This window comes from Pongo abelii, chromosome 2, assembly GCF_028885655.2.
Source record: "Pongo abelii isolate AG06213 chromosome 2, NHGRI_mPonAbe1-v2.0_pri, whole genome shotgun sequence".
Lineage (NCBI taxonomy): Eukaryota > Metazoa > Chordata > Mammalia > Primates > Hominidae > Pongo > Pongo abelii.
Genome location: NC_085928.1, coordinates 104,572,587 through 104,598,678, shown reverse-complemented (window position 1 = coordinate 104,598,678; position 26,092 = coordinate 104,572,587). Strand labels below are relative to the sequence as shown.

General features: G+C 52.6%; 2 protein-coding genes across 6 annotated transcripts in view; both read right to left on the bottom strand.

The window, feature by feature from the left end:
• The window catches only part of TRAIP (TRAF interacting protein), a 29,270-nt gene extending 18,580 nt beyond the window's left edge, over positions 1 to 10,690 (bottom strand). For 3 of the 4 annotated variants that reach the window (XM_024245384.3, XM_024245385.3, XM_024245386.3), the window contains exons 1-3: positions 9,159 to 10,690; positions 945 to 1,002; positions 328 to 411 (exon numbers count right to left, since the gene is read on the bottom strand). In XM_024245384.3, the coding sequence (XP_024101152.1) occupies positions 328 to 411; positions 945 to 1,002; positions 9,159 to 9,256 (240 nt within the window). In that variant the 5' untranslated portion in view covers positions 9,257 to 10,690. Of the gene's footprint in view, positions 1 to 327; positions 418 to 944; positions 1,003 to 9,158 lie in introns of those variants that run through there. The other variant, XM_054550730.2, reaches the window with a different exon arrangement.
• A 101-nt stretch (positions 10,691 to 10,791) lies between these two features.
• CAMKV (CaM kinase like vesicle associated) lies at positions 10,792 to 23,414 on the bottom strand. 2 transcript variants are annotated; one of them, XM_024245397.3, is made up of 12 exons: positions 22,628 to 23,414; positions 15,095 to 15,203; positions 14,846 to 14,977; positions 14,592 to 14,666; positions 14,240 to 14,378; positions 13,981 to 14,101; positions 13,744 to 13,819; positions 13,517 to 13,653; positions 13,272 to 13,350; positions 12,972 to 13,059; positions 12,571 to 12,682; positions 10,792 to 12,477 (listed from the first exon to the last, which is right to left on the bottom strand). In XM_024245397.3, exons 2-12 carry the CDS (start codon positions 15,187 to 15,189, stop codon positions 12,119 to 12,121), a joined length of 1,413 nt encoding a protein of 470 aa, XP_024101165.1. In that variant the 5' UTR covers positions 15,190 to 15,203; positions 22,628 to 23,414; the 3' UTR covers positions 10,792 to 12,118. The 2 variants fall into 2 exon arrangements, with proteins under 2 accessions (XP_024101165.1, XP_024101164.1); XM_024245396.3 differs by having other exon boundaries at positions 10,792 to 12,682.
• Positions 23,415 to 26,092: the final 2,678 nt, after the last annotated feature.

Below are 26,092 nucleotides of genomic sequence, written 5' to 3'. Positions count from 1 at the left end.
GACTTCATCTCAAAATAAATAAATAAATAAATAAATAAAATAAAAAAATTAACCGAGCATGGTGGTGCACCCCTATAGTCCTAGCTACTAGGTAGGCTGAGGTGGGGAGATCCCTTGAACTCAGGAGTTTGAGGTTATAGTTAGCTATGATTGCACCACTGCACTCCAGTGTGGGCAACAGAGTAAGACCCTGTCTCTAAAAAAAGAAAAAAGAAAAGAAAAGAGAAGAGAAGAGAAGAGAAAAGAAAAGAAAAAAGAAAAGAAAAGAAAAGAAAGTGAACTCCCAGAAGGCTTGGAGTTCAGCAGAATCAGATAAATTCTGGGTACCTTTAAGAATTCTGCATCCAAGACATTCTCCTCCTCCTGGGCAAGATCAAAGAAGAGCTTATTGATAATGGTTCTTTTGCCAACCTGGATGGGAGAACAAGATAAGAGTATGATTGGGTAGCTGGGTCATGCGCAAGGAGGAGAGTGTTGTACATGGGTCTGACTACCTGCCTGACATGCATGTCAGGCCTGTTCTCAGACCTAATTTTTCGAAGTACATCCTTTAGAGTCAAAAGACCTCTTTACTCCTGCAGGTACCCCAAGTTGGGGCTGCTGGTTTTGTGGTCACTGAAGTCATATTACTACAGACCTACATGGTTAAGTGCTCAAAAGATACCTGAACTCTAGGTGTGGAGTCATTGATGGAAAGACAGGGAAAGAGGCCAGCCAAATCTACCCAAGTGAAAACTGGCCCAGGCAACAAGTCCATCTGCCAGCTACCTGTGGGTGTAAGCAGACCTCCCAACCACTCAAGGGCACAAGTGAGGCTCAACTGGCCTTAAACCAGGAGGGTCCAAAAAGGTCAGAGATATTGCAGTTTCAGAGCTCTTTTCACATTCCTGCTCTCTGCTAAGGAGATCTCTTCAGTTGAGGTGGTCCCACCCCAATACTCTCACCTGGATTCTGCACTGTGGGCAGGTCCGACTTGGTGCTGTCTCAAACCACTGAATTAGGCTGGAATGAAAAGCAGAACAATAGACTGATGAGCCCTGGTTTGTCTGGGGACATAAGCCAGGCAAACATTCTGACCACGAAAGGGTCTGTTCTGCTCCTCCTTGACCCAATTCCTGCCCAAATAAGAGGACAGTAGCATAGGCAGTTACAGCACCTCCCGCAAGGCCTGATGGGTACTCAGGACTACAACCAGCTGGCCCTTTTTTTGGCCCTGTTGGCTTGGCCAAAAGCTGTCCTTCAGGCAACATTCTGGGCTTTGACTGGGGTTGGGAGAGATGATAGTCAAAGCTCAGGGGCCCTCAGAGATGAGGACTCTGATAACACCCCCATTTTAAGCTGGAATCCCAAAGACTACACTTTCAAGGTGAGGATCAACCAGAAATAAAAGTAAGTAAGGGTACAAAAATAAAGTTAGATATAATGAATAAAATCTAGTATTTGATAGCACAACAGAGTGACTACAGTCAACAATAATCTACTGTACATTTTAAAGTAACTAAAAGAACAGGAATGTTTGTAACACAAAAAAATGATAAATGCTTGAGGTGATGGCTACTCCATTTACCCTGAAGTGATTATTACAGTGTATCCCTGCATCAAAATATCTCATAAACCCCATAAATACGTATACCTACTATGTACTCATAACTTTTTTTTTTTTTGAGGCAGAGTCTTGCTCTGTCACCCAGGCTGGAGCACAGTGGTGCGATCTTGGTTCACTGCAAACTCCGCCTCCTTGGTTCAAACGATTCTCCTACCTCAGCCTCCCAGGTAGCTGGGATTACAGGCATGCGCGACCACGCCCAGCTAATTTTTGTTTTTAGTAGAGACAGGGTTTCACCATGTTGGCCAGGCTAGTCTTGAACTCCTGACCTCAACTGATCCACCTGCCTCAGCCTCCCAAAGTGCTGGGATTACAGGTATGAGCCACCATACTCAGCCATAAAATTTGTTTTAATTAAATTTTTGTTTTGTTTTGTTTTTTGTTTTTTACGGAATAAAGGCAGGGTCTCACTGTGCTGCCCAAGCTGGTCTCAACTCCTGAGCTTAAGTGCTCCTCCCACCTCAGCCTCCCAAAGTGCTGGAACTACTGGCGTTAAGCCACTGTGCCTAGTCAAAAAAAAATTTTTAATTAAAAAAAAAAAAAAAAGTGGCCAGGCGCAGTGGCTCACGCCTGTAATCCCAGCACTTTGGGAGGCCGAGGCAGGCGGATCACAAGGTCAGGAGATTGAGACCATCCGGACTAACATGGTGAAACCCCGTCTCTACTAAAAATACAAAACATTAGCCGGACGTAGTGGCGGGCACCTGTAGTCCCAGCTACCCGGGAGGCTGAGGCAGGAGAATGGTGTGAATCTGGGAGGCGGAGCTTGCAGCGAGCTGAGATTGTGCCACTACACTCCAGCCTGGGAGACAAAGCGAGACTCCATCTCAAAAAAAAAAGTAAGTAGTGGTAAAAGCAAAATACAGCCGAGCTTTGCATCATCTGTGCAGGTGGTCCAGCAAAGCTCAAGCCTTAAACTTTAATTAGTCTCCTACTAGTAGACTCCCCTACTCCTAGGGACCAGGGAGAAACTAAGTCGTCTCTGGAAAATGATACCATCATCCTGGCCTCAAATATTCCTATAAGTACATTTGCTTTTCTTTTCTTTTCTTTTCTTTTTTTTTTTTTTTTGAGACAGGGTCTCAATCTGTCACCCAGGCTGGAGCGCAGTGGCGTGATCTTGGCTTACTGCAACCTTCGCCTCCCAGGCTCAAGCGATCCTCCCACCTCAGCCTCCCGAGTAGCTGGGACCAGAGGCGTGCACCACCACGCCCAGCTAAAATTCCTATAAGTTTTCAAATACCATGTACAACATATAATCAAGAGTAACCAGGCGCAGTGGAATACTACACAACAAGAATAAATGAGTCTACAACTAAGAACAATATTATGAATAAATCACAAAAACATAACACTGAGGAAGAGAAGCCAGACACAAAAAGTTATATTTTGTATGATTCTATTTACACAGAGTTTAAAAGTAGGCAGGCCAGGCCCAGTGGCTCATGTCTGTAATCCCAGCACTTTGGGAGGTCGAGGCAGGTGGATCATGAGGTCAGGAGTTTGAGACCAGCCTGACCAACATGGTGAAACCCCATCTCTACTAAAAATAGAAAAATTAGCCGGGTGTGGTGGCGCACGCCTGTAATCCCAGCTACTTGGGAGACTAAGGCAGAAGAATCGCTTGAACCTGGGAGGTGGAAGTTGCAGTAAGCCGAGATTGTGTCACTGCACTCCAGCGTGGGGGACAGAGTGAGACTCCGTCTCAAAAAAAAAGTAGGCAAAATTCATCTATGCTCTCAAAGTCAAGACAGTAGCTATCTTAATATGGGGAGGTGGAGGGAGGTGTTGGTAGGGGTTGGAAGAGCATATAAGGAAGTTTCTAGAAGGTTTCTAGAGCTGATAATAGCCTGTTTTTTGTTTGTTTGTTTGTTTTTGAGACAGAGTCTTGCTCTGTCAGTCAGGCTGGAGTTCAGTGGCACGATCTCGGCTCACTGCAACCTCCGCCTCCCAGGTTCAAGCGATTCTCCTGCCTCAGCCTCCCGAGTAGCTGGGGTTACAGGCGCACGCCACCATGCCCGGCTCATTTTAATATTTTTTTAGTAGAGACAGGGTTTCACCATGTTGGCCAGGCTGCTCTCAAACTCCTGATCCACCCGCCACGGCCTCCCAAAATGCTGGGATTACAGGCATGAGCCACCGTGCCCAGCCAATAGCCTGCGTTTTCCTGTTTTCTTTTTTTTTTTGGTGGGGGGACTTTTGAGACAGGGTCTCACTCTGTCACCCAGGCTGGAATGCAGTGGAGCAATCACGGCTCACAGCAGCCTCTACCTCCCAGGCTCAGGTGATGATCACCTCAGCATCCCGGGTAGCTGGGACCACAGGCACATGCCACTATGCTCGGCTAATTTTCTGTGTTTTTAGTAGAGATTTCATCATGTTGCTCAGGCTGTTCTAGAACTTCTGGGCTCAAGCAGTCTGCCTACCTCAGCCTCCCAAAGTGCTGGGATCACAGGCATGAATCAACACGCCCAGCCATACCCTGTTTCTTGATCTGAATTCTGGCTGCATAGGTATGTTCAATTTGTAAAAATTCTGCAAGCCATATACTTAGAATATGTGTACTTTTCTGAACTATATTATACTTCAATTTTAAAATGTTCTTTTTTTGAAATGGGGTCTCACTCTGTCATCCAGGCTGGAGTGCAGCAGCACAATCATGAGTCACTGCAGCCTCAACCTCCCAGGCTCAAGCGATCCTCCTGCCTCAGCCTTGCAAGTAGTTGGGACTACAGGCACAGGCCACCATGCCCAGGTAATTTATATTTTTTCACTTTTTTGTAGAGATGGGGTGTCACTATGTTGCCCAGACTGGTCTTGGACCCCTGGGCTCAAGCAATCTAGCCACCTCCCAAAGTGCTGGGATTAAAGGGGTGAGCCATCATGCCTAGCCAAAAACTTTTTTTTTTTTTTTTTTTAAGACTGAGTATCGCTCTGTCACCCAGGCGGGAGTGCAGTGGTGCAATCTCAGCTCACTGCAACCTCTGCCTCCTGAGTTCAAGCGATTCTCCTGCCTCAGCCTCCCAAGTAGCTGGGACTAGAGGCGCCCGCCACCACGCCCGGCTAATTTTTTTGTATTTTTAGTAGAGATGGGGTTTCACCATGTTAGCCAGGATGGTCTCGATCTCCTGACCTCGTGATCCACCAGCCTCGGCCTCCCAAAGTGCTGAGATGACAGTCGTGAGCCACCGCACTCAGCTAAAAAAACATTTTTTTAAGTAAACAGATACACAAGAAAAAAAAAGCACTATGAAAACAAACCAGAAGAAATGCCCACAAAGACTTTAGGTAGGCCAGGCGCAGTGGCTCGCGCCTGTAATCCCAGCACTTTGGGAGGCCGAGGCAGGCAGATCACGAGGTCAGGAGTTCAAGACCAGCCTGGCCAACATGGTGAAACCCCATCTCTACTAAAAATACAAAAATTAGCCAGGCACGGTGGCGAGCGCCTGTAATCCCAGCTACTCGGGAGGTTGACACAGGAGAATTGCTTGAACCCAGGAGGTGGAGGTTGCAGTGAGCCGAGATCGGACCATTGCACTCCAGCCTGGGTGACAGAGCGAGACTCTGCCTCAAAAATAAATAATAATACAGGATAAAAAAGTTAATGGAATAGAGGCAATATATGAAGAGATAATGGCTGATAATTTTCCAGAACTGATTAAAGAAATTGCTCCACACGGCCAGGCGCGGTGGCTCACGCCTGTAATCCCAGCACTTTGGGAGGCCGAGGCAGGCAGATCACGAGGTCAGGAGATCAAGGCCATCCTGACTAACACAGTGAAACCCCATCTCTACTAAAAATACAAAAAATTAGCTGGGCGTGGTGGCGGGCGCCTGTAGTCCCAGCTACTCGGGAGGCTGAGGCAGGAGAATGGCGTGAACCCAGGAGGCAGAGCTTGCAGTGAGCCAAGATCGCGCCACTGCACTCCAGCCTGGGTGACAGAGCAAGACTCCATCTCAAAAAAAAAAAAAAAAGAAAGAAAGAAATTGTTCTACACGTTAAAGAAATCTAATGAATCCCAAGCAGAATTTGTAAAAAAGAAATTCGGCCAGGCACAGTGGCTCATGGCTGTAATCCCGGCACTTTGGGAGACCAAGGTGGGAAGATCACCTGAGGTCAGGAGTTCGAGACCAGCCTGGCCAACATGGTGAAACCCTGTCTCTGCTACAAGTACAAAATTTAGCCGGGCATGATGACACATGCCTTTAGTCCCAGCTACTCAGGAGGCTGAGGCAGGAGAATTGCTTGAACCAGGGAGGTAGAGGTTGCAGTGAGTTGAGATTGCCCCACTGTGCTCCAGCCTGGGCAACAGAGCAAGACTCTGTCTCAAAAAAAAAAAAAAAGAAAAAGGTAAAAAGAAATTCATATTGGATACACTATACTAAAACTGCAGAAAGCCAAAATCAGAGAAAATTCTAAAGGTAATGAGAGTCTGAGGATAAAGTTCCAAAGTATGCTTAAAGGGGTAACTGATAAACTAAAATCTGACTTCAGTAGCTACAACGGAAGCTAGAAGTTGGATAAGGGCCGAGTGTGGTGGCTCACACCTGTATTCCCAGCACTTTGGAAGGCCAAGGCAGGAGGACTGCTTTAGGCCAGGAGTTTGAGACCAGCCTGGCTAACATAGCGAGACCTTATCTCTAAAAACAATAATAAAATAAAACAGATGAAAAAAGATATACCATGCAGTCACCAAAAGACAGCTGAAGTGGCTATACTAATAGCAGATAAAATGGACTTTAAACTAGACAAGATAGGCCAGGCACGGTAGCTCACGCCTGTAATCCCAGCACTTTGGGAGGCCGAGGTGGGCGGATCACGAGGTCAGGAGTATGAGACCAGTCTGGCCAACATAGTGAAACCCTGCCTCTACTAAAAATACAAAAAAAAATTAGCCAGGCGCAGTGGTGTGCACCTGTAATCCCAGCTACTCGGGAGGCTGAAGCAGGAGAATCACGTGAACCCAGGAGGCGGAGGTTGCAGTGAGCCAAGATTGCGCCACTGCACTCCAGTCTGGGCCACAGAACGAGACTCCATCTCAAAAAAAATTAGACAAGATAGACTTTGAATTAAAGTTACAAGAGACAAAAAAGGACAAAGAAGAACATTTAAAAAAAGTTCAATCCTGCAAGAAGAAACAATTATAAACTCCAGCCTGGGCGACACAGCACGATCCTGTTTCAAAAAAAAAAATTATTCCAAACAAAAACTTTACTTAAAAACATACAATTGGCTGGTCGTGGTGGCTCATGACTGTAAACCCCAGCACTTTGGCAGGCCAAGGAGGGTGGATCACTTGAGTACAGGAGTTTCAAACCAGCCTGGGCAGCATGGCGAAATCCTGTCTCTACAAAAAACAAAAATTAGCTGGGCATGGTGACATGCACCTGTAGCCCCAGATAGTTGTGAGGCTGAGGCAGGAGGATCGCTTGAGTCCAGGAGGTCAAGGCTGCAGTGAGCAGAGACTGCACTACTGCAGACCAGCTTGGGCAAGAGAGCAGGACTCTGTCTCGAAAACAACACCAACAAAAAAAAAATACCACACATACACACAATTAAAATATTCAACAATAACGTAGAAGTGGGAAGACAGTGTTAGTATTCTAAGCTCTTTGAGTTGCCTGGAAAAATGAGAAAGGTGTTGATTAACCTTGAAATTGGTAAGTTAAGAATACATACCTTAATTTCTAGGATAACCACTTATAAATGGAAATGGGGTACATAACAACCAAACTAACTGAGGGAAAAATGGAGAAATACAGAATATTTAACCAATTCCCACCAAGGCAAGAAAGGAGAGAATAAGATATAATAGGCAAGACAAAACAGAATCGACTAAAGACAATATATTTACTCTTCATTTAATCAGTAATTGCAACAATTTTAAGTAGACTAAATGGTCCAGTTAAATACAAAGATTATCAGACTGGATTTTTAAAAGTCCAACTAAATGCTGTTTTCCAAGGCTGGGTGCGGTGGTTCACGCCTGTAATCCTAGCACTTTGGGAGGCAGAGGTGGGTGGATTGCTTGAGTCCAGGGGTTCGAGACCAGCCTGGGCAACATAGCAAGACCCCATCTCTACTAAAAATACAAAAAAAAAAATAGTCAAGCATGGTGGCAGGCACCTGTAGTCCCAGCTACCTGGGAGGCTAAGATGGGAGAATCACCTTAGCCCAGGAGGTCGAGGCTGCAGTGAGCCGAGATGGCACCACTGCACTGCAGCCTGTGTAACAGAGTGAGACCCTGTCTCAAAATAAAATAAAATAAAGATCTTTGCGGTAAGCTAAAGTACTTTTTAATATATAAAAAAAGAAATAAATGCTGTTTTCAAGGGATACATGTAAAACACAAGGACACAGAAAAGTTTAAAGTAAAAGGATAGGCCCTAGCACTTTGGGAGGCCAAGGCGGGTGGATCACCTGAAGTCAGGAGTTCGAGACCAGCCTGGCCAACATAGAGAAACCCTGTCTCTACTAAAAACACAAAAATTAGCTGGGCGTGGTGGCGCATGCCTGTAATGTCAGCTACTTGGGAGGCTGAGGAAGGAGAATCACTTGAACCCAGGAGGTGGAGGTTGCAGTGAGCCGAGATCGCACCACTGCACTCCAGCCTACACGACAGGAGCGAGACTCCATCTCAAAAATAAAATAAAATAAAAATAAATAAATAAAGTAAAAGGATAGAAGAAAATAGAGTAGGCAAACAGAAAATAAAGTACAGTACTCTTAGAGGCAAGCTTAATTTCTAGTCTAACCAAAAATCAGTGGCTCCCGCAGCATGGGGCTCAGACTGTCAGCAACACAGGCCTAAACAAAGCTTTGCAAGTAAGCCAGCAGCCATCAGGGTCATGCCTGCCTCTCTGCTTCCTAGGGCCTTTAGCCCCATAAGACCCTGTGATTATTATCACCCACCATTCCCAGGGGTAACGCTGCCTTATCTCTTTTGCTAGGAGGTCCAAACCAGCCTGTCCACATCTGCTAGGGGAATCTTTCCCCACTAGCTGTACACTCAACAGGATGGCCCTACACGGTCAGCAGGACCCCTGGATAGGGGAGCATCTCCTTGCCTTCCCCATGTTAAACGGGTTTGCTGACATGGCGAATACATTGGGGTGTCTGGACAGTGAGATGACTCTGGGTAGAATAATTCCAAACCATCAAGTAAGGCACAGCAAACCCTCTTGGGTAGCCAGAAGCCTAGCAGGTTTCTATCTGGAAGAAATAAAAGGACTTGTTGATGTGGTGAAAGCTCACCCTTGCCCAGGCTAACGGTTTTGAAATCACATCTGTTTGTATAGGTGATCAAGGAAGCATCTATCTTCACTGAGCCATCTTAGTCCCCCTCAGGCTTAGCTCAGCTATCACCTCTGCCAGAAAGCCTGTCCTGACCCACTTCTGCCCAGGTTGGGAAGCTCCCGTGGGGCCTCGTCTAGGAGGAAGGTTCTCATCACTTGTCTGGATTCCGGGGATGGACCGCCTGGAGGCCCGACACCTCACGGCCCTGAAGCGGTACCCGGGCAAACACCGGGCCCCAACACTGCAGTCACTCACCACTGCAAGTGGAAGGTGTGGCCGCAGTGGATGGCGGCCACGTCGCGGGAGTGATCGAAGAAATCGGAGCAGATAGTGCACAGGGCACGGATAGGCATGATGGCTGGACTCAAGGGGCCCAGGCAGCCAAAGAAACTGCTACAGGTCCGGCTTCGTAGACGCGCCCCCGCGCCTCCGCTCGCTTCAAATTTGGCTCCGCAGCACGACTTCCTGGAGCGGGCCGGAAGTGACAACACAAAACTTTGGGCGGAGCGTGAATACTTCGCCTGGAGTGGACAAATCCTCGGGTGGGCGGAACTAGGGGCGGGGCTTAGCGGCCCCGAGGCCGTAGAGAATCCTGGGCGGAGCGCGGTCTTTCTCAGGCGTCATCTGGGAGGACTCGACTTGCCACTTGAGAGCGCAGCGTTATATCAAGGCGGGGAGCAGCGAGGCTGCCAGCTGGAACCTTTTCCAGGGCAAGGCAGTGCATTGTGGTCCCACGCCAGAGCTGGCGCGAGGCAGGCTGGGCCAAGGCAGAGAAAACCGCAGCCGCAAGGGAATAGAACAATGGTCCCGATGGGTCCCTTGGGCTCTGGACAGGGCTGGACCATGCGCTATGGTCTATAGTTCCCATAGACCAAAATACTCTACCCTCAGTCCTCAGTTCCGGGCGATTCTAGAAAGATGGACACATAGGCCCCAGTCCCTCAGGTCACCCCAGGCCAACCTTGGCTTCATCCAAGTGAGACATGACTATCCTTGAGTTTGGAGACACTAGGGCCAGTACCCTGACTTTAGCTCTTAGCTCTCAGGAGGATCAGTTATGCTTGGGACTGTAGTAGAGTTGGAATTTTGGAAGCCCAGATGCTTCAAAGACTAGAGACTAACAAATCCTTTTTATTATTCCCACATCAGAGAAGTTATCTTTGAGGAGGTTATCTTTGAGGTCCTCCCAGAGAGCAGCATCCCTGGTGAGTTCACCCAGGCCCACCTGGGCTGGAGTAAGTCAACTTTTGGGTTTTTAGGTTTAGTATCTGTGGCAGTGTTACTCCCTCTACCCAGAAGAAACCCTGTGCATAGCCCCATAGTATAAAGCTGATCTGCTCCAGCTGAAATAGACTCAGAGTGAGATTTCATTTGGGGCATAGGTGGAAAGCACAGGTGTTCACAGAAAGAAGGAATCGACACAGAGCAGCATAGAATCTTTGTGCATTGCTCACCGTACACCCTCTCCCCAGCTCAGGGAAGCTATCTTTGGCTATGAGCAGGGTCTGTCCTTGTGGTGGCTGGCCCAGGTAGATTCCAGCTCTATGCCTAAATCAAGAGTAAGGCTCCTCGGTCAACAGGAGTCAAAAACAGCAGCCCTTACTTGAGCTCTCAGCCCAGGGAGTATTCCTTGGTCCAAATGCAGCCCAAGACCCACTGCTCACATGGATTTCTAGAGTCCAGAGGACCCCCACCACCACCACCAATGAGGAATACACTGTGGTGAAGATGATCTTCACTCTCAGCCCAAGAAATCCACAGGGCACTGTTCACTACTATTCCCAGCCACTACTTGTGAACCTGCTCCCAGCCTCTCCCCTCCCCACTGCCTTCCAGGGGCTCCTCCCCAGTAGGACAGAGGAAGCAAAGGCAAGAGGGTGGCCAGAGGCTTTGCAGGGTGATGTTTATTTGCCAGGTTCAGTAGGCACACAGTTAACCCACCGACCTTCACACACCAGAGCAGACCCACAGGCATGCAGGGAGAAGGGCAGGACCACCACGGAGTGCCGAGCAAGGGCGAGGACCAATGTGGCTGCCTGTCCAGGCTGTGGTAGGGTCTGACAAAGGGCACCTGTCAGGAGCCTCCCTCAGGAAACTGGAGAGTTTAACTCTACTTCCTCATCCCAGAAAAAGCAACTCTGTGGCTCTGAGGCACCTGGGCCTCTGATAGAAGTGAGCTGTAGAAATAGAGGGAGTTCCTCTTCATTTCATTGTTGAACTGAGCAGAAAATCTGCCCCTGTAAAGGGCAAACCCCCAAATCAGATTATGGGTTATTGCCATGCAGCAAGCCCCCTAGGGTGGAGAGGACTTGTGGGCTGAGATTGTAGGGGGTGGGCATCTAGGAAGAGCAAGGAGATAGCAGCCCTCCCTGTTTGGCCCAGGGTAAGGACCCAATAGGGCTGGGACACTGGGTGCTGGGCTTGTACTCTGCCCTGCCAGGTCTCATTGCCACGTCCTAATTGTTCCTCCTTTCCCTTAGAGGCTCATGAGGTTCAGGGTACGGGGCAGCCCACTGCAGGACTCGGAAGGGCAGGAAATAACACAAATAACAGGGTCTTAGGAAGGACAAAAATGGAAGCTTCTGCCCTCCTACTCATTCTCTCCACTCCTAAGGACCCCCACAGCTAGTGAGCAGTATCCCTAGCCATGTGCCCAGTCTGTACTTAAACATACTGCCCTACCTTTCTGCATCCTCTATACCAGCCTGTATCTGCTCCTAGAGCAGCCCACACACCACAGGCACACACCTTCATGTGCAGGAGCCTAAGACCGCTGACAGGGCCTCGCTGGAGGACCAGCTCTCAGGGCAAGGCCGCCCAAGTTTAGGGCCTGGGAGAGTGTGGGACCTGCAGGGCCTGCCCAGGGGAATGGTGAGGCAAGAAGGGAAGGGGAAGGAGAGCAGGAGCCCCCTGAGTATCCCTAGAGCAGCATCCCACAAGGAACAGAAACTGGTGAAGCTAGCAAAAGACAGAAAAGCCACAAGGAATCCATGCAGGGGCTGGGGCCGGCCCTGCCACTGGCCTGCCCACCACTCACACACATACACACAGGAGACGAGACTGCTCTCCCGTGACCCCTAGGTATGCCCCACTGGGATGCGGGGGCATGGGGGAGCGAGGGCATCATGCCAGTGACTCTATGTACAGTGAGAAGCCCCTCATCCACTCTCCCACCCTCCTGCCCATCCCCCGCCCCCCCTCACCAGGCTGCCTACTCAGCTGGCCTCCTCCCTTTGAGACTCCTGGGCATAACCAGCAGCCTCTTCCCCTTTACTAGAGGGTGGAGCCTGGCCTGTGGCGCCCTCTGGGGCTGTGCTGTCCGGCTGGGCCATAGCCGGCTCAGGGGTGGCAGCTGCCTTGGTGGCCAGTGTGGCACTGCTTTGGGTGGTGGGCACAGTGCTCTCTTCTGTGGCTGGTGTGGCTCTCCCATCAGTGGCTGGAGTAGCGCTCCTGTCAGTGGCTGGGGTGACACTCCCATCAGTGGCTGGAGTGATGCTTCCATCGGTGGCTGGGGTGACACTGCCATCAGTGGCTGGGGTGGCACTTCCATCTGTGGCTGGGGTGGCACTACGGTCTGCGGGGACCACATTATCACTCTTTGCAGCACGAGCAGCATCACCCTCAGGGGCTGAGGTAGCTCCACTCGCAGCTGCAGCTGTGGCCCCACCTGCAGCTCCGGGGGTGGCAGTGTCTGTGGCTGAGGCCGACTGGGCTGCAGCCGTGCTGGACTGCTCTGGTGCCCGGAGCCGTTTCATGAGGGTGGTCACTCGGACAGCCTTCTGAAAGGAGCACAGTGGAGAAAGGCTAAGGGTGAGGCTTGCTGGATCCATTGCTTGGCAGTGACCAAACCAAACTCTTTCCATAGTACCCCTGGCCACCTCCATCCACCCCAGGGCCAAGTACTCAGCTGCTCAGCACTCCTAATTAAGGTAATCACAGTGGCTACACCCACACCTGATGGCCTGAGAAAAGCTTGTGTGTGGCTGCAGGGGTGTGATGCAGGCAAGAAACTGAGTGCCAGAAGGAATACTTGGGATAGAGCCAAGAAGGGAGTTATCCAAGCCTTACCTTCCACTTGGCCCTGGCAAAGTTCTTTTCAATCTGGGCACAGACACCATCCTTGATGTTCTTATCAGAAGCAGCATTGCCAGAAATCCTGGAAAGGGTGCAAGTGTGTCTGGATCTGAGAGAATGAGCCTTTGTGGAGACTCTGCCCAGCCCTTCTATGTGGCATCCAGGGACTACCAGGCAGAGCCTCTGGGCTGGCCTGAGCTCTAGGTGCCTGCACCCCTTCTAGGCCTCAAAGATGGGGCTGCTGGGTGTGAGGGGGACCCTGGCCTCTCCCACCCTCCCCTGGACCCTGCTCACCACTCATGAGAGATGGCCTCTTCTGCAGTGATCCGCTGGTCTTGCTCCACCTCCATCAGCCTTGTGACCAGGTCTTTGGCTGTGGACAAAACCAAGGAGGGGATAGTCATGGGCACCCCATCTCAATGTCTAGAGGTGATAAATGGGCCGGGGGACAGAAGCAGAATACCACAGAGGAAGATGAGAGCAGGACACCCTCCCCACTCCCTTGCATTCTACCAAGTGCTGGGAAGGCACCTCCTCACCTGCCTGCGAAATATCATCCCAATATGGAGAGTCAAACTCATAGTCACCAGCCAGGATCTTGCGGAAGAGATTCTTATCATGGTTCTCATAATCATCTTCTTCCACCTCCTCGTAGAAAGGTGGGTTGCCTGAAAGCCTGCATGGGGGAAGGGTCACACAGAAAGGCCACAGACACATGCCCCCACCCCATCTGACTGCAAGCCTGCTTGTCCATCTGTCCACTCACAGGATGTACATGATGACTCCAATGGCCCAGCAGTCCACAGGGCGTCCATACCGCTGCCGGCCTACCACCTCTGGGGCTACAAACACAGCGCCCATCTGCTGGTCAGTATCAGGCCTAGCCAGGTCCAGTACCATCCACACCAGCTTCCTGAGATGAGCACATTTTCCCCCTGCCCAGAGCAGCTCCCTGAAGGCTGCCCCCCATTATCCCCCTGCCCCTGCCCCACCCCCTGCTTGCCCAGATACTCGGGGGTCCCACAGGGCTCCTTGATGAGGCCATTTTCTAGCTTAGCCAGATGGAAGTCACTGATGACAATCTTCGAGTTCTTCAGCCGGTTGTAGTAAACCAGGTTCTCCAGCTGTGGTGTGAGAATAGCATGTGGGTGAGCAGAAGACACCATGAGGACCTTGGAGGCTAGACCAAGGCCCTGAGGTGCTGTCCACCCCAGTACCAGCCCAGCTGCCAACTGGCCCTCTGACTGTGGCTCTGGCCTCACCTTGAGATTCCTGTGCACGATCTTGAGTGAGTGCAAATAGGCCACGGCCTCCAGGACCTGCCGTACCACGTTGCTTGTGTCTCGCTCCGAGTAGTAGCCCTGGTCCAGGATCCAGTCAAACACCTCCCTCCCCGTGGCCCTGAGGGACACCAGCCCCTGAGCCTGGTGTGGGCAGAATCGGGGGTAGGGCAGGAGCACTTGGGTGAGCTGCCTGCGCCAGGCAGCTGGCTGAGCAAGGCACAGGGACCTGGGACGCCAAGGGTCCAGAAAGGGGGTTTCCTTAGCTGCAGAGGGTGGGACAGGTGAAAGCTCTGGGCGCTGGGGAATCTTGGGTCCCCAGACCCACACTCACAGCTCCAGGAAGATAAAGTACTCCTTGCGGGTCACAAACACATCCACCAGCTGTAGGATGTTGGGATGCTTCACCCTGGCGACAGGGAGGGGAGCCAGTAGTTAGGGCTGGATGAACCCCTGGGAGAGGCTGTGGTCGCCACAATGGCCACAGCAGACTAATTGGCCAGAGGCTGGGACTGCCTGAGGCCACTTGCCCTCTAAGCCCTTCCCTGCTGCCTCCCACCCCGCCCCAACCTCAGGCCTCAAACTCACATCTTGAGGATGCCTATCTCGTTCTTGGCAGCTTTCCGCACCTTGCGGCCGTCCCGCTTCTGGAACTTCTTGCAGGTGTGCAGCTTGCCTGTCGTCTTGTCCTTGGCCCGGAAGATTTCACAGAACTCCTCACTGCAGCCGACAGGCACCCACTCAGGCCTGGCCTTAGCATCAGCTGCACTCCACTCCCACTTCCCTAGCCCCTGCCCACCAGCCCACACAGCCTTGCCTGACAGGCCCGGCACTCACGTCTTGATGACCTGTCCCAAATCATATCTGTCAGTCACCTCCGATGGCTGGTTATAGTTCTTCTTGTCGCCCAGAGTCACACACCCAAACGGCATTGCCAGGCTCTAACCTGCCGGCACAATGGGGTCTGGCTTAGCTGTACTACTCTCCACTTCCTCACAACATAGGGGCTGCTTTTGGGAGATCCCAACCTGGCTCAGGCCAAGCTAGGGGCAGAGACCATACCAGGAGGGGCTAGAGGATAGGCAGGCTCAGATCCTACCCCTGCTTTTCTGGCTAGACATCTAGCTACTCAGCTTGGCTGCCTGAACTACAACAGCCTACATATGAAAAAATGTATTAAACTGATATATAAGGGAATAGTTTTGTATTCTATACATTAAAAAAAAAAAGGCTTATCAAACAGTTTATTTAAATTCCAGCTGTTTTACAGATGAAGGGGGCTATAACCACCCACCCACCTGCTAGTCATCTCTGAAGGTCTAGAGCTAACAAGTGTTAGTGGATATATGAAGAACATGAGCACTGCTAGGAGAGGGCAAACTCCCCTTTGTAAAGCAGTTTGGTAAAACCACTAAAGTCAAACAAACATAGCCTATGATCCAGTAATTGCACTCCTAAATACGTGCCTACAGAAGTGCACACATTTGTGCATCAGGATAGTCATACAATGCTCATAGTAGCCATATACATAATCATCAAAAATTGAAAACAGACCAAATACCACCACCAACAGGATGTATTGTGGTAGAGTCACACAATGGAATATTATATAGCAATGGAAACAAAGGAGCTACAGCTATACCCAACCACCTGGTGACTCTTACACAGTGTTAAGTGCAAAAAGACACAAGAGAATACATATAGTATGAGTCTATTGATAGAGAGTTCAAACAGGCAGAACAAACCCGTACTGGGGATACAAACACAGCAGTAGAGCTATAAAGAAAAGCTAGGAAATAAGCAGAGTCGGATAATGGTCTCTTCTAAGAGAAAAGGAGGGGTTATGATTGAATCAGGACACATGGGGGGATTCTGGAAGACCTATTTCTTTTCTTTTCTTTCTTTCTTTCTTTTTTTAGAGACAAGTCTCACTATGTTGCCCAGGCTGGAGTGCAGTGGCTATTCACGGGCACAAGCCCACTACTGATCAGCACAGGAGTTTTGACCTGCTTCGTCTCTGACCTTGGTTGCTTCACCCCTCCTTTAGGCAACCTGATGATCTCTAGCTCCCAGGAAGTCACCATACTAATGCCAAACTTAGTGTAGACACCCAACTGGCATAGCGCACTGCAGCCCAGAGCTCCTGAACTCAAACGATCCTCCCACCGCAGCTGGGATTACAGGCACCCACACCATGCCCGGCTGTTCTGTCACCCAGGCTGGAATGCAGTGGCATGATCACAGCTCATTCCAGCCTCAGCCTCCTGGGCTCAAGCGATCCTCCCACCTTAGCCTCCTGAGTAGCTAGGAACGGACCATAGGTGCACACCACCACAACTGGCTAATTTTTTAAAATTTTTTTGTGGATACAGAATTTCATTATTTTGCCCAGGCTGTTCTTGAACTCCTGGGCTCAAGCGATCCTCCCACCTCAGCTTCCCAAAGTGCTGGGATTACAGGCGTGAGCCACCACACCCGGCTTGAGTAAATTTTTTAAAGTTTACATACTGATGTACCCTCACAAACTCTTTTCTGGAAGAATACTGAAGGAAATAAGAGTTCTCTCCTGGGCAAAGAATTGGATGTCAAAAGGGCAGACATATCTTTTGTTTACTAATTTTCTGTGCGAATTTTTACTATTTTACTATAATGACTTCGATGAATTTAGTAAATACTGCACTCAGGCACAGTGCTTGGGTGATTCCTCAGAGGGATAATCTGGGTGGAGAGGCAAGGTAAAGCTTTGGAGGCAGCATTAGGACTCAGTAGGGAAAGATTTGCCAGGAGGTAAGCAGGTGTACTGGTCAGGAAGAGCAAAACAAGCCTGATCCTGGTCCCAGCTTTCGGCTCTGCATATGCTTTCATGCCCACTGGGGCCCACAGGGGACCTGGGCTGTCAGGTCCAGGTGCGAGGCCCCCAAACAGAACAGATACAGCTGGCTCAGTGAGCGCTAGGCACTCTTTCCACCTGGGGCACGGTGTCCCACAGGTCTGCAATCTTGCCAATTACAGCCCAATCCTCATCTGTAGTGCTAGGTGAGCTGACTCCAGTGTCCAAAGGAAAAGGCACTCATAGCCCATGCTCAAAGGTGGGGGTGGGGGGTTAGTGACTAGACCTTCACAGATCTGACGCCAGGGTGTGCCTCCATAATACCCAGTCAGTGTGACACTGGGGCTACAGCAAGCTCTGCACTGAGGCTGCGCTGAAATTGCTCTGCCTCTGCTGACTGTGCATGTTTTCCCTCCATGCCAATTAGCACTTGCTGTGTGCAGGGCCTGAGCTAGGGCCTGGGGGTACCTAGATGCTCCCCAACCTGAAGGCATTCACAGCCTCAAGGTAGTGGAGAAGGGAGGAGGCAGAGGAGGCAGCTTGGCAAGATGAACTCTGACAGCCAAAGTCAAAGACCAGGACCCAAACAAGCCCCATGGCCAACCCTGGCTGCTACTTGCTTCCTCCCAGGCAGAAGCTAGCCACCAGGCTGTGATTCCCAGGAGTCACAGCCCTGGAAATTCTCCCTCAGATTTGCCTTCAGAATTAGGGAACAAACTCTATCATTCCTTCATCTGGGTTGCTTGGGCTCAGGGAATACAAATTCATTTCATCAGCGTTATTCCAGACAGGGTTTAAACCGTCTTGTGAGGCACAACAGAGGCAAAGGAGAGGCTTTGAAGATTGTTACTGACTGCATGTCTGCCACCATGGCCACAACCCTGCACTCCTCCACTGGGGAGAAGCATGTGGCCAGAATCCCATCCTCACAGCTGAGAGCAGAGGCATAGCCAGTTACCATTGCCGGTTACACATTTTCACACCATAACATCTGCGGGAGGGGGCCTGCAACAGTCATCTCAGTCTGAGGGCTGTGTACTGGGCAGGAGGGTGGTACCTTAGCCTGCAGTCTCCCAAGAAGGCTGGGAGGGACCTGTGCCCCAGCTCTGTTGCTTTGCTTACACCATTCCCTCTGGCAAGAGTGCCCTTCCCCCAAAAGCCTCCCGTCAGATTCCTATTTGTCACGGCAGAGTTATTTATAACATTAAAAAAAATTCAGCAACTACCTAAATGTCCAACAACAGGTGACTCGCCAGCTCAACTGTGTCCACTCAATGGTAGGAAGTGTGGGCACTGGCAAGAGCTCTGCCCACCTTAGCTTTCCTGTGGAGCAGCTGCCACATGAGCGAGGTGCTGAGAGCAGAACTGAATCTCTTCTTTCATTGTGATTTCTGACATTATAAGGTGGTTTGTGCAACACATTGTCCAAAACAATCCTGATGCTCCAAGGCCAGACTCAAAATGGCCCTTTTCTGAGATACCTTCCACAACCTCCATGCCCCACCCCCCACCCCACTCCAACAGCTCCCAGCTCTGCCAGTGTGGCGTGGGTGGGAGGTTTTGTGCATGCCTGTCCCTGATCCTGGCCCCAGCTTTCGGCTCTGCATATGCATTCATGCCCACTGGGGTCCAGGGCTGGTCACAGGGGTCTGTCCCATGAAAGGCACAGAAAACTGGGCCTCCACCTGTAATGTCAGCCTGGAGCCATGTCCTGAAGCCTCAAGGCTGAGATGGGAACAGATCTGTCTCCCCTGCCCCCTACTATGGCTGCCCAAATTTCAGCCAGTCCCTCCTCCTCCTCCTCCTCCTCCTCCTCCTCCTCCTCCCCCTCCCCCTCCCCCTCCCCCTCCCCCTCCCCCTCCCCCTCCCCCTCCTCCTCCTCCTCCTCCTCCTCCTCCTCCTCCCCAGTCTAACTATACTGGCTTGGGGCCCCGGACTTGGCCCCAGGGCAAAGAGAGGAGAAAGAGGGGCCTGGCTTTCAATTAGCACCTTGGTTCCCTCCGCCCACACCCACTCCACCATCTGCTATCCACTGTTGCTCCCTGGGAGGCTTCGGGTGTGTGCACCAAGCCCTGGGTACCTGCTTGCAACAAAGGAGACCTGGGAGGAACAGCCAAGGGACAGCTCTCAGAAAGAGAGGAGGCCAAGTGGAAGGGGTTTGTATTTCTCACCCCCATGGCCCAGACCCAACACCCAACAATGGAGAGCTCTCCTCTCAGCAACACAGGATCTGAGCTCTTCCTCAGGTACACTTAGGCCATGGAAGGGCACGGGAGCTCCACAACAGCCGTTTCCCTGGAGACATGGCTCCCTCCACTCTCTGCAGAGGAACTGAACAGTATGCACTACGGGCTGCCCAAAGGGAGCTTGTGGGGAGTGCAGGCTCTGGTGCCGCCATTGCCCTCCAGCTGGCTCTCATGGAGCCTGAGAGCCAAGCACTCCCCAGTTACGGCCTGCTCCCAGGGCCTGACCACTGGGCTTAGGGAATTGAGCCTCCAGCAATCCTGAGGGGTCCTCTGTTGGCCCTGGTGATAAATGGTCCCTCAGGGACTCTACTGCATCTTTAGATAAGTCTGGTCCAGGGAAAGCCCAAACAAGACAAAGGCCAAGAGGTCCAGAGGCCCCACATTGGGGTCCTGTCCCCTCCTCTGCTGAGATCATCCTGGTTCAGGCCCTACCTTTCATAGACGTAAACAGAGTTTCCTGCTACCTTGGTCCCCTGCCACGTGGGACTCCAGAGCTTGCAGTAAATCTAGGGAGGCCAGGAGGGGCCCAAGAGGCCTCCAGCTGCCTCCCAACAACTGTAGGCAACACCTCCTAATTTAGTGGCAGCTGTGAACACCAGCCTGCAGGCACCCCCTCCTCTCTGCTGCTCTACTCTCTCAAGGGCTGGGGCTGGGTTTCCTGCTGCAATGAACATGCTGAAGCCCAAGCCCTGCTTAACTCACAGCTGAGGTGTTACCCACAGGACCAGGGGAGCTGAAGACCTCACTCAAGGTCTGTTAGGAACAAGGGCCAAGCTTCTAGACCACCATCCAATTGCTTCAGGGGACCGGTCAAGGGGCTGCCCTGACTGAGCCTCAGGCTCCAGCTAAATCATGGTAGAATTTCCTACAGCTGAATTTTGCCCATCTAATGAGGGAGTATTGTGGGGAGGTCTCTCCAGTCTTGGGGGTGGGCATGCAGTCCAGTGCTACATCCCGAAAGTTTAGCTCTCAACATGCAGGCAGAGCCAAAGGCCAGCTGTCTCCTCCCAAGCACTTGGGGTACAAATCTCTGAACCCCTGAAGGAGAATCCACTGGAGGCTCTGCTTCCCTGTGGGTGGAGGAGGGGAAATGCAGAGGAAGGCACTAGAGTAAAGGGTTGCTATGGTGATGGAAGTTTTAAAACAAGGGGAGGGGGAGGGGAGATGTGTTGGTCAGGTCCCTTCTTCAAGAATTTCCTGAGACTTTAGCCTGGCTCCTTCTTCAAGGTTCTGTGACCCAGGTCCCCATCAAGAAAGGGGAGGTGGGGAGATGGAGAGAATTTAGAAAAAAGAGAATGGGGCAGAGACACAGACAAAGACAGAACCTGTGATGGAAGAGGAGCAAGGAGATGACAAAGTAAAAGGGACACAGGCACAAAGGGCAGGAAAGGGGAGGTGGACAGGAGTTCTGAAGGGGGCGGATGGGTGCCCAGCAGAGCCCTAAGGCCTCCATGGCAATGTGCTCTAAATCCCTGGGCCAGGAGCTATCCATGGTACCGGGACCTTCGAGACTGCACCCTCCTGTAACCCCGAAACATACACTGAACTTGGCGTAGGAGGCACAGCCAAAAGGAGGCCAGCGCCTTGGAGCAAGTTGGTGGGGAAGAGGCCAGCTGCTGCAGCCCCCTAGTCAGGACAGTTCCCAGCCCATCTCTCTGCCATCACGGCAGCTTAGGTAAAGCAGGTCCAACATGTTGAAGGCAGACGCATAGGGGGATGGAAATGAGGCTCGGATGCCTGGCTGCTTCCCTTTATAGTCCCTCTTCTCAGTTGGCCCAGCTGTACTTAGACCCTCCCAGCCAACCCCTCCCCCATCTGTTATCCTTTCCAGGCTTTGGGTCCCCAGAGCCCCTCTTACAGCTCTGCTTAATCCCCTCTCACCAACCCCCAACAGCAGATCCTGCCATGAGTGCCAGAAACGGCACCACAAGCAACCCAGAAACAGGATAACTGCACAGCCCTTCCCCTCCCCATGCCTCAGTTTCCCCAAATGGAAACCATGGAATCTGGCCTTCTCCCAGGGCAGAGGACTGCTTGCCTGCCTGTGAGTGCTGGCCAGGGCATGGGGCTGGAGAGTAGGGCCATCAGAGATATGTGAACAGCCAGCCTAGGAGGGCACCTGAAGGGTCCACACCAAATATTAGAAAAGGGAGACCCTTTCCCCACCCTGGAAACCAACCTGACTCTGAGTGGAGACACCAGTTCCCCAGTTGAGGAAACTGAGGCTCAGAAGTCGCTGGAGCTGCCAGGAATCAACTCTGAGGGTGGGGGAGGGCACCAGGTCTCTGAAGGTAGTCCTGGGGGCTCAAAGCCTGGACTTGGGGGTAAGGGGAGTACAGCACAGGGACTGGACTACTGCAGACTCTGAGCTTTTAGTGTGGGACAGAGGGCCCTGATCCTTAGGAAGGAACCTGGTGGAGCAGGCTCTCTGCCTGGGAGGTGCGGACAAAAGCAATTTGGCAGAGCTATGCGGGGAGGGGGCTGGGGCTCAAGAGCCCAGGGTCTCTGCCAGACAGTACAAGCTGGGGAAGGCAGAAGCTCACGCTGTCACTATCCCAGCCACCTCCAGCCAGGGGCCCTGCTCCCCACCGTGGTGCCACCCTGACCCCTTTCCCAAGTGCTGCTGGCTCGCCCCCGCTGGCACAGCAACACACATGCGGAAAGCACACGTGTGAGCACCAAGCCCCGCACTTCCCAGCAGGAACATGTGCGCCCCCACCCCCACCATGCACGTGGGTCCATGCACTGGACCCCCGGCTGGCACCCAGGTGAAGGCTTGGAAGCTGAATTTTGGCTGGGGGGCTGCTGGTCCCCAGGGGCTTGGAGCTTCCTCCCCCACCCCGCGGCAGGCCTGCCCAGCCCCCTCCGGGTTGTCGCCCATAAAGAACTCTCCGTTGTCATGGAAATTAGTGACTGCTAAGCGGGAGGGAAGGGGCCCGGGGACAGTTGGGAGGGGCTGGAGGCGGCTCTGGGAACGGGGAGGGACGGCTCAGCTCTCGGCCCCTATCCTCACGGGGGACCACGAATCTTCGAGGGTTAATCTTTTCATAATTCCGAGCCGCAGAAGCTTCCCCCCAGAACCCCCAAGCCGTCCGAGGTAATGGGGAACTTTAGCCCGACCCCGCACTCCGTCCCCCAAATCTGCAAAGCCCGCGCGCTCTGACCCCGCCAGGACCTCGAGCCCTCGCTGCGCCCCCGCGCACTCTGCATCCCGAATCTCGAGCCAGGGAAACAATCCCCCAAGGCCCCACAACCTGCGTTCGGGAAGCGCCCCCAGCCCGGCCCGCCCCGCACCTGCAGCGCCGGTTGGTCACAGGGAGGAAGTGATCGCGGGCTCAGCGGGGCGCCGAGGGCTCCGGGGACGGCGGGCAGAATCCGCTCCGAGCACGCGGGGCAGACGCGGCGCCAGATGCAGCCGCTTCGGCTAGCGAACCTCCAGCATCGCCAGCCGCTTGCCGGCACCGGATTCGCACCCCGGGCCGGGGGCGGGCTGGGGGCGGGGCCTCCCAACCGGCCCCGCCCCGACCCTGGCGGAGCCTTAAGGGCAGAATCCCACTGGAGAGCAGGCGCGCGCGGGATGGCAGCGGTGCTGGTGAGCACTGGCCTGCTTAGCCCTGGCCAAGGTTCTCAACGGCTGCCTTAGGCCCTCAGCCTGGGGCTGGAGGAGGCCTCCTATGCCCAATGTAAGGGGTGGTGAGTGGAGAGTTGGGGGAAAGCCTGAGTCCTGGAGCTGCATAGGATCGCTTGCCAGTCATTAGTCTCTAGGGAACCAGGGCTTTGCCCAGCTCCCCGAACCCGACCCAAAAGGCAGGACCAACTTAGAAAAACCAGATGGGCAGTCGGGCTAAGGCAGGCTCCCCTAGCTAGGAGCAGTAAACACACAGAGGTGTGTGTTTGCAAGTAGTCAGTGTGAAAACAGTGAGGGCCCTAGACTGTGGTAGCAAAGTCTCCTATCCCACCCCATACCCAACTCCTGCAAGGCCAGAGTCTTTCCCAACCATAAGTCCCAGTAAGGGTGGCGGCACAGTCAACCCCCTCCTGTGTGGCACCAAATTTCCCAAACTATAAAAGTCACCTGTGACATGGTGTGGCCTCTGCTTTCTTTTCAGTCTAATCACTCTCAAACACTTCATGAGTTGTATCACTCTAGTGGCCTGGCCTGGGATATGGGGACACAGGAGAACTGTGGTACCAAGGTATCCCACCTGGCCTGGGTGCTAATCAGAGGGAGGAGGCTCAGAACCACCAGGAGGAAGCTTTAAAGGAAGTCCTTGGCCATTTCTCTGTCCCTTGTCAGTGAGGCTCACGGACCCAAAGCCTGACCCACACCCCTCACAAGCCCTGAGGACCATCCTAAGGCCAGTATCTGAAAGCCAGACTCAGGCCTCTCAGTGTCTGGAGCTGGGCTTTATCCCACCTCACTCCCCACAGTGAGCCTCCTGACCCTGCTGTGGGAGAGGGAGTTGGCGTCATCCCCAAACCCTCAGCCATCTTGAGGCTGCCCTGCATGGCCACCCATGGCTGATGACAGGAGGGACTGTCCAAGTCCAGAAGCTGGGGCTGGGGCTCAGACCGAAGGCTAGCTTAGGAAATGACCGCCTCAAACAAGGTTCCTCAAAATTTTCCTCCAGAGGGGGTACTGAGCCCTTCACATTCCTCCCTAGCTTGGGGTTATCTCCTCTAGGCCAGGCTGGTGCCACTTCTGGGGTCCCTGGGCTCTGAGTGGTCTCGGGTTATGGGACCCACCCCACCACTGGGTAGGAATCTCCTGGCAGGCTGGGTATCTGCAAGGCAGAACCCGTTTCTCATCTCAGTATGCTCGGCTGATGTCTGCAGAATGAATGAATGGCCTGGCACTGAGTCCTTCCTGCCATCTGCCCACTATTCTTGAAACAATGGGTCTCTGAGTTTTATGGTGTAGCCAAGCTGTGGCTTGCTGACCCCACACATGCCACACACACGTTTTCTGTCTTTCCTGAGGGTCATGGCTATCCAGGCATGGGGGTCAAGGAGAAGCTGGAATGGGGATTTTTAGGCAGGGGAAGGGGTGGCTCCTTAGCGCCCTGCCTGCTGCTGGCAGTACTCCACCTCTTCTTGGTCCTAAGCACGCTCTGTGCATGTGGGTGAGAGCACGTGGCAGGGTGTGTGTGCACACGTGTATGTGTGTGTATGCTCTCTTTTGCCGAGGGAGATGCAACAGCACCGTGTATGCAATGGTGCCCAGGGGCACGTGTGTCTGCATTCTTTGTGCACCCAGGCGTGCTTGCTGGCACGTGTGTGTGGACGCTGTAGCTGGTCCCTGGAGTTATCAGTCCCCTTCCTGCCTGACACAAGTCTCAGGATTGTGGAGGCTGAATCAGGCTTTGAGAGCCGGACATGGGAAGGGGGCTGGACCATGTCCAGGGGTGGGGAGGGTCTGTGCTGACTCTACATCATTGGCTGTTTTCAGGCTCCCCACCAGAGCAGCCCCTTGATCTCTGGTGTATGCGAAGATAGACAAGTCTTTGCCATTTGTGGAGGGCAATCTGAAGACAAGAACCCAGGGCTAGGATTGAGCCATGGCTTATCCCTCAGCCCCTAGACAGGAAGGCACAGGCAGGGTGGGACCAGCTTCAATGTTTTGGCTTCAACCTCCAGCTGCCTTTCAGGCAGGAGATAGTAACATCAGCTGAATGCCATCCTCTTAGCTCTTCCAGGGCAGGGAGTGGACCAATGCTGAGCTTTGTTCTTACTTCCACTATTCAAAGCCAGACGGGGTCAGGGGACATGATTTCTCACCACTCCACTGGCCAGAGGGATGGCAGGAGGCCCTTTAGCACAGACCAGAGTTTGGAACAAGAGCAGAGGCAATCGAGATTGGCATTGCCTAGTAGCCTTTATGAGGACCCTCCTAAGGAGGCCTGTTCCCTGAAGACAGGGGCTGCCTGGGTTGGGAGGCTAAGGAGGAGAAGAGGGCCCAAGTTCATAGTTCTGGCTCCCATCAAAGCTAGAAAGTCAGAGGGGCAGAATAAGGTGCGAGCCTCAGTATCCACAGAGCTTCATCCCCCAGCTCAGGTTGGGCCTCCTACCCAGGATCCAGGACTTATCTGCACCCCCAACTCCCTGCCCTAGGGTGCCAAAGGCTGGCACTCCTATGCCCTTAGATTCTGGCTGGCTGATAGAAGCCCCTGCTAACCCAGCATAGAGCTCCAGCAAAGGTTCAGACTCTAGGAGGTACCTAGATTAGCAGTGCAGCTCCCCAAGAAGCCTGAACTCTGACAGAACCCTCCCACCCCAGGACCCCAGCCATCTTTGAAACTGCCTGACTGTTGTCCATGTTGCTTGGCTTCAGTCCCCAGAAGAGGGCCCACAATGGGGAAGGGCAAGCAGTCTTTTCCTCCGGAGCCAGGGGAGGGGGCTGCCCCCCGCCCCCCACCTTGTGACTCACTCCAGGCTGTGTGGGTTATTACATTATGTTTGAAATTGCCATGGCAACAAGCTGGCAATCAAGGGTAATTGCACTTGTCGTCAGGGCAACGGGGCAAAACCCACAGCAGCCACTCTCTGTGGTTGCCCTTGGGGTGCAGTAAAGGTCAGGCCAGATCAGAGCCAATGCCAGTCAAGGGGCTCCGGGGCTGTCTAGAAAGGGTAGGTTGCCAGGGCCCATGGAGTTCCAGAGTGCAGAGGCAGGGCATGCCTTGGGAGAGCCAGGGCCCCCATCCATGACCCCATGCCTGGACTCCTGCTTTTCTCACACCACCCTGTGGCTGAAACATACCA

What these genes read in the sequence shown, in the direction of transcription:
- CAMKV (XM_024245396.3), bottom strand. Translation starts at nt 15,189, where the DNA reads ATGCCGTTTGGGTGTGTGACTCTGGGCGACAAGAAGAACTATAACCAG. An exon ending in TGGGACCCCCGAGTATCTGG is followed by an intron (nt 13,820 to 13,980) that starts GCAAGCAGGGGG and finishes CTGTGTTTGTAG; the next exon opens with CCCCAGAGGTGGTAGGCCGG. An exon ending in GAGGCCATCTCTCATGAGTG is followed by an intron (nt 13,060 to 13,271) that starts GTGAGCAGGGTC and finishes CACCCTTTCCAG; the next exon opens with GATTTCTGGCAATGCTGCTT.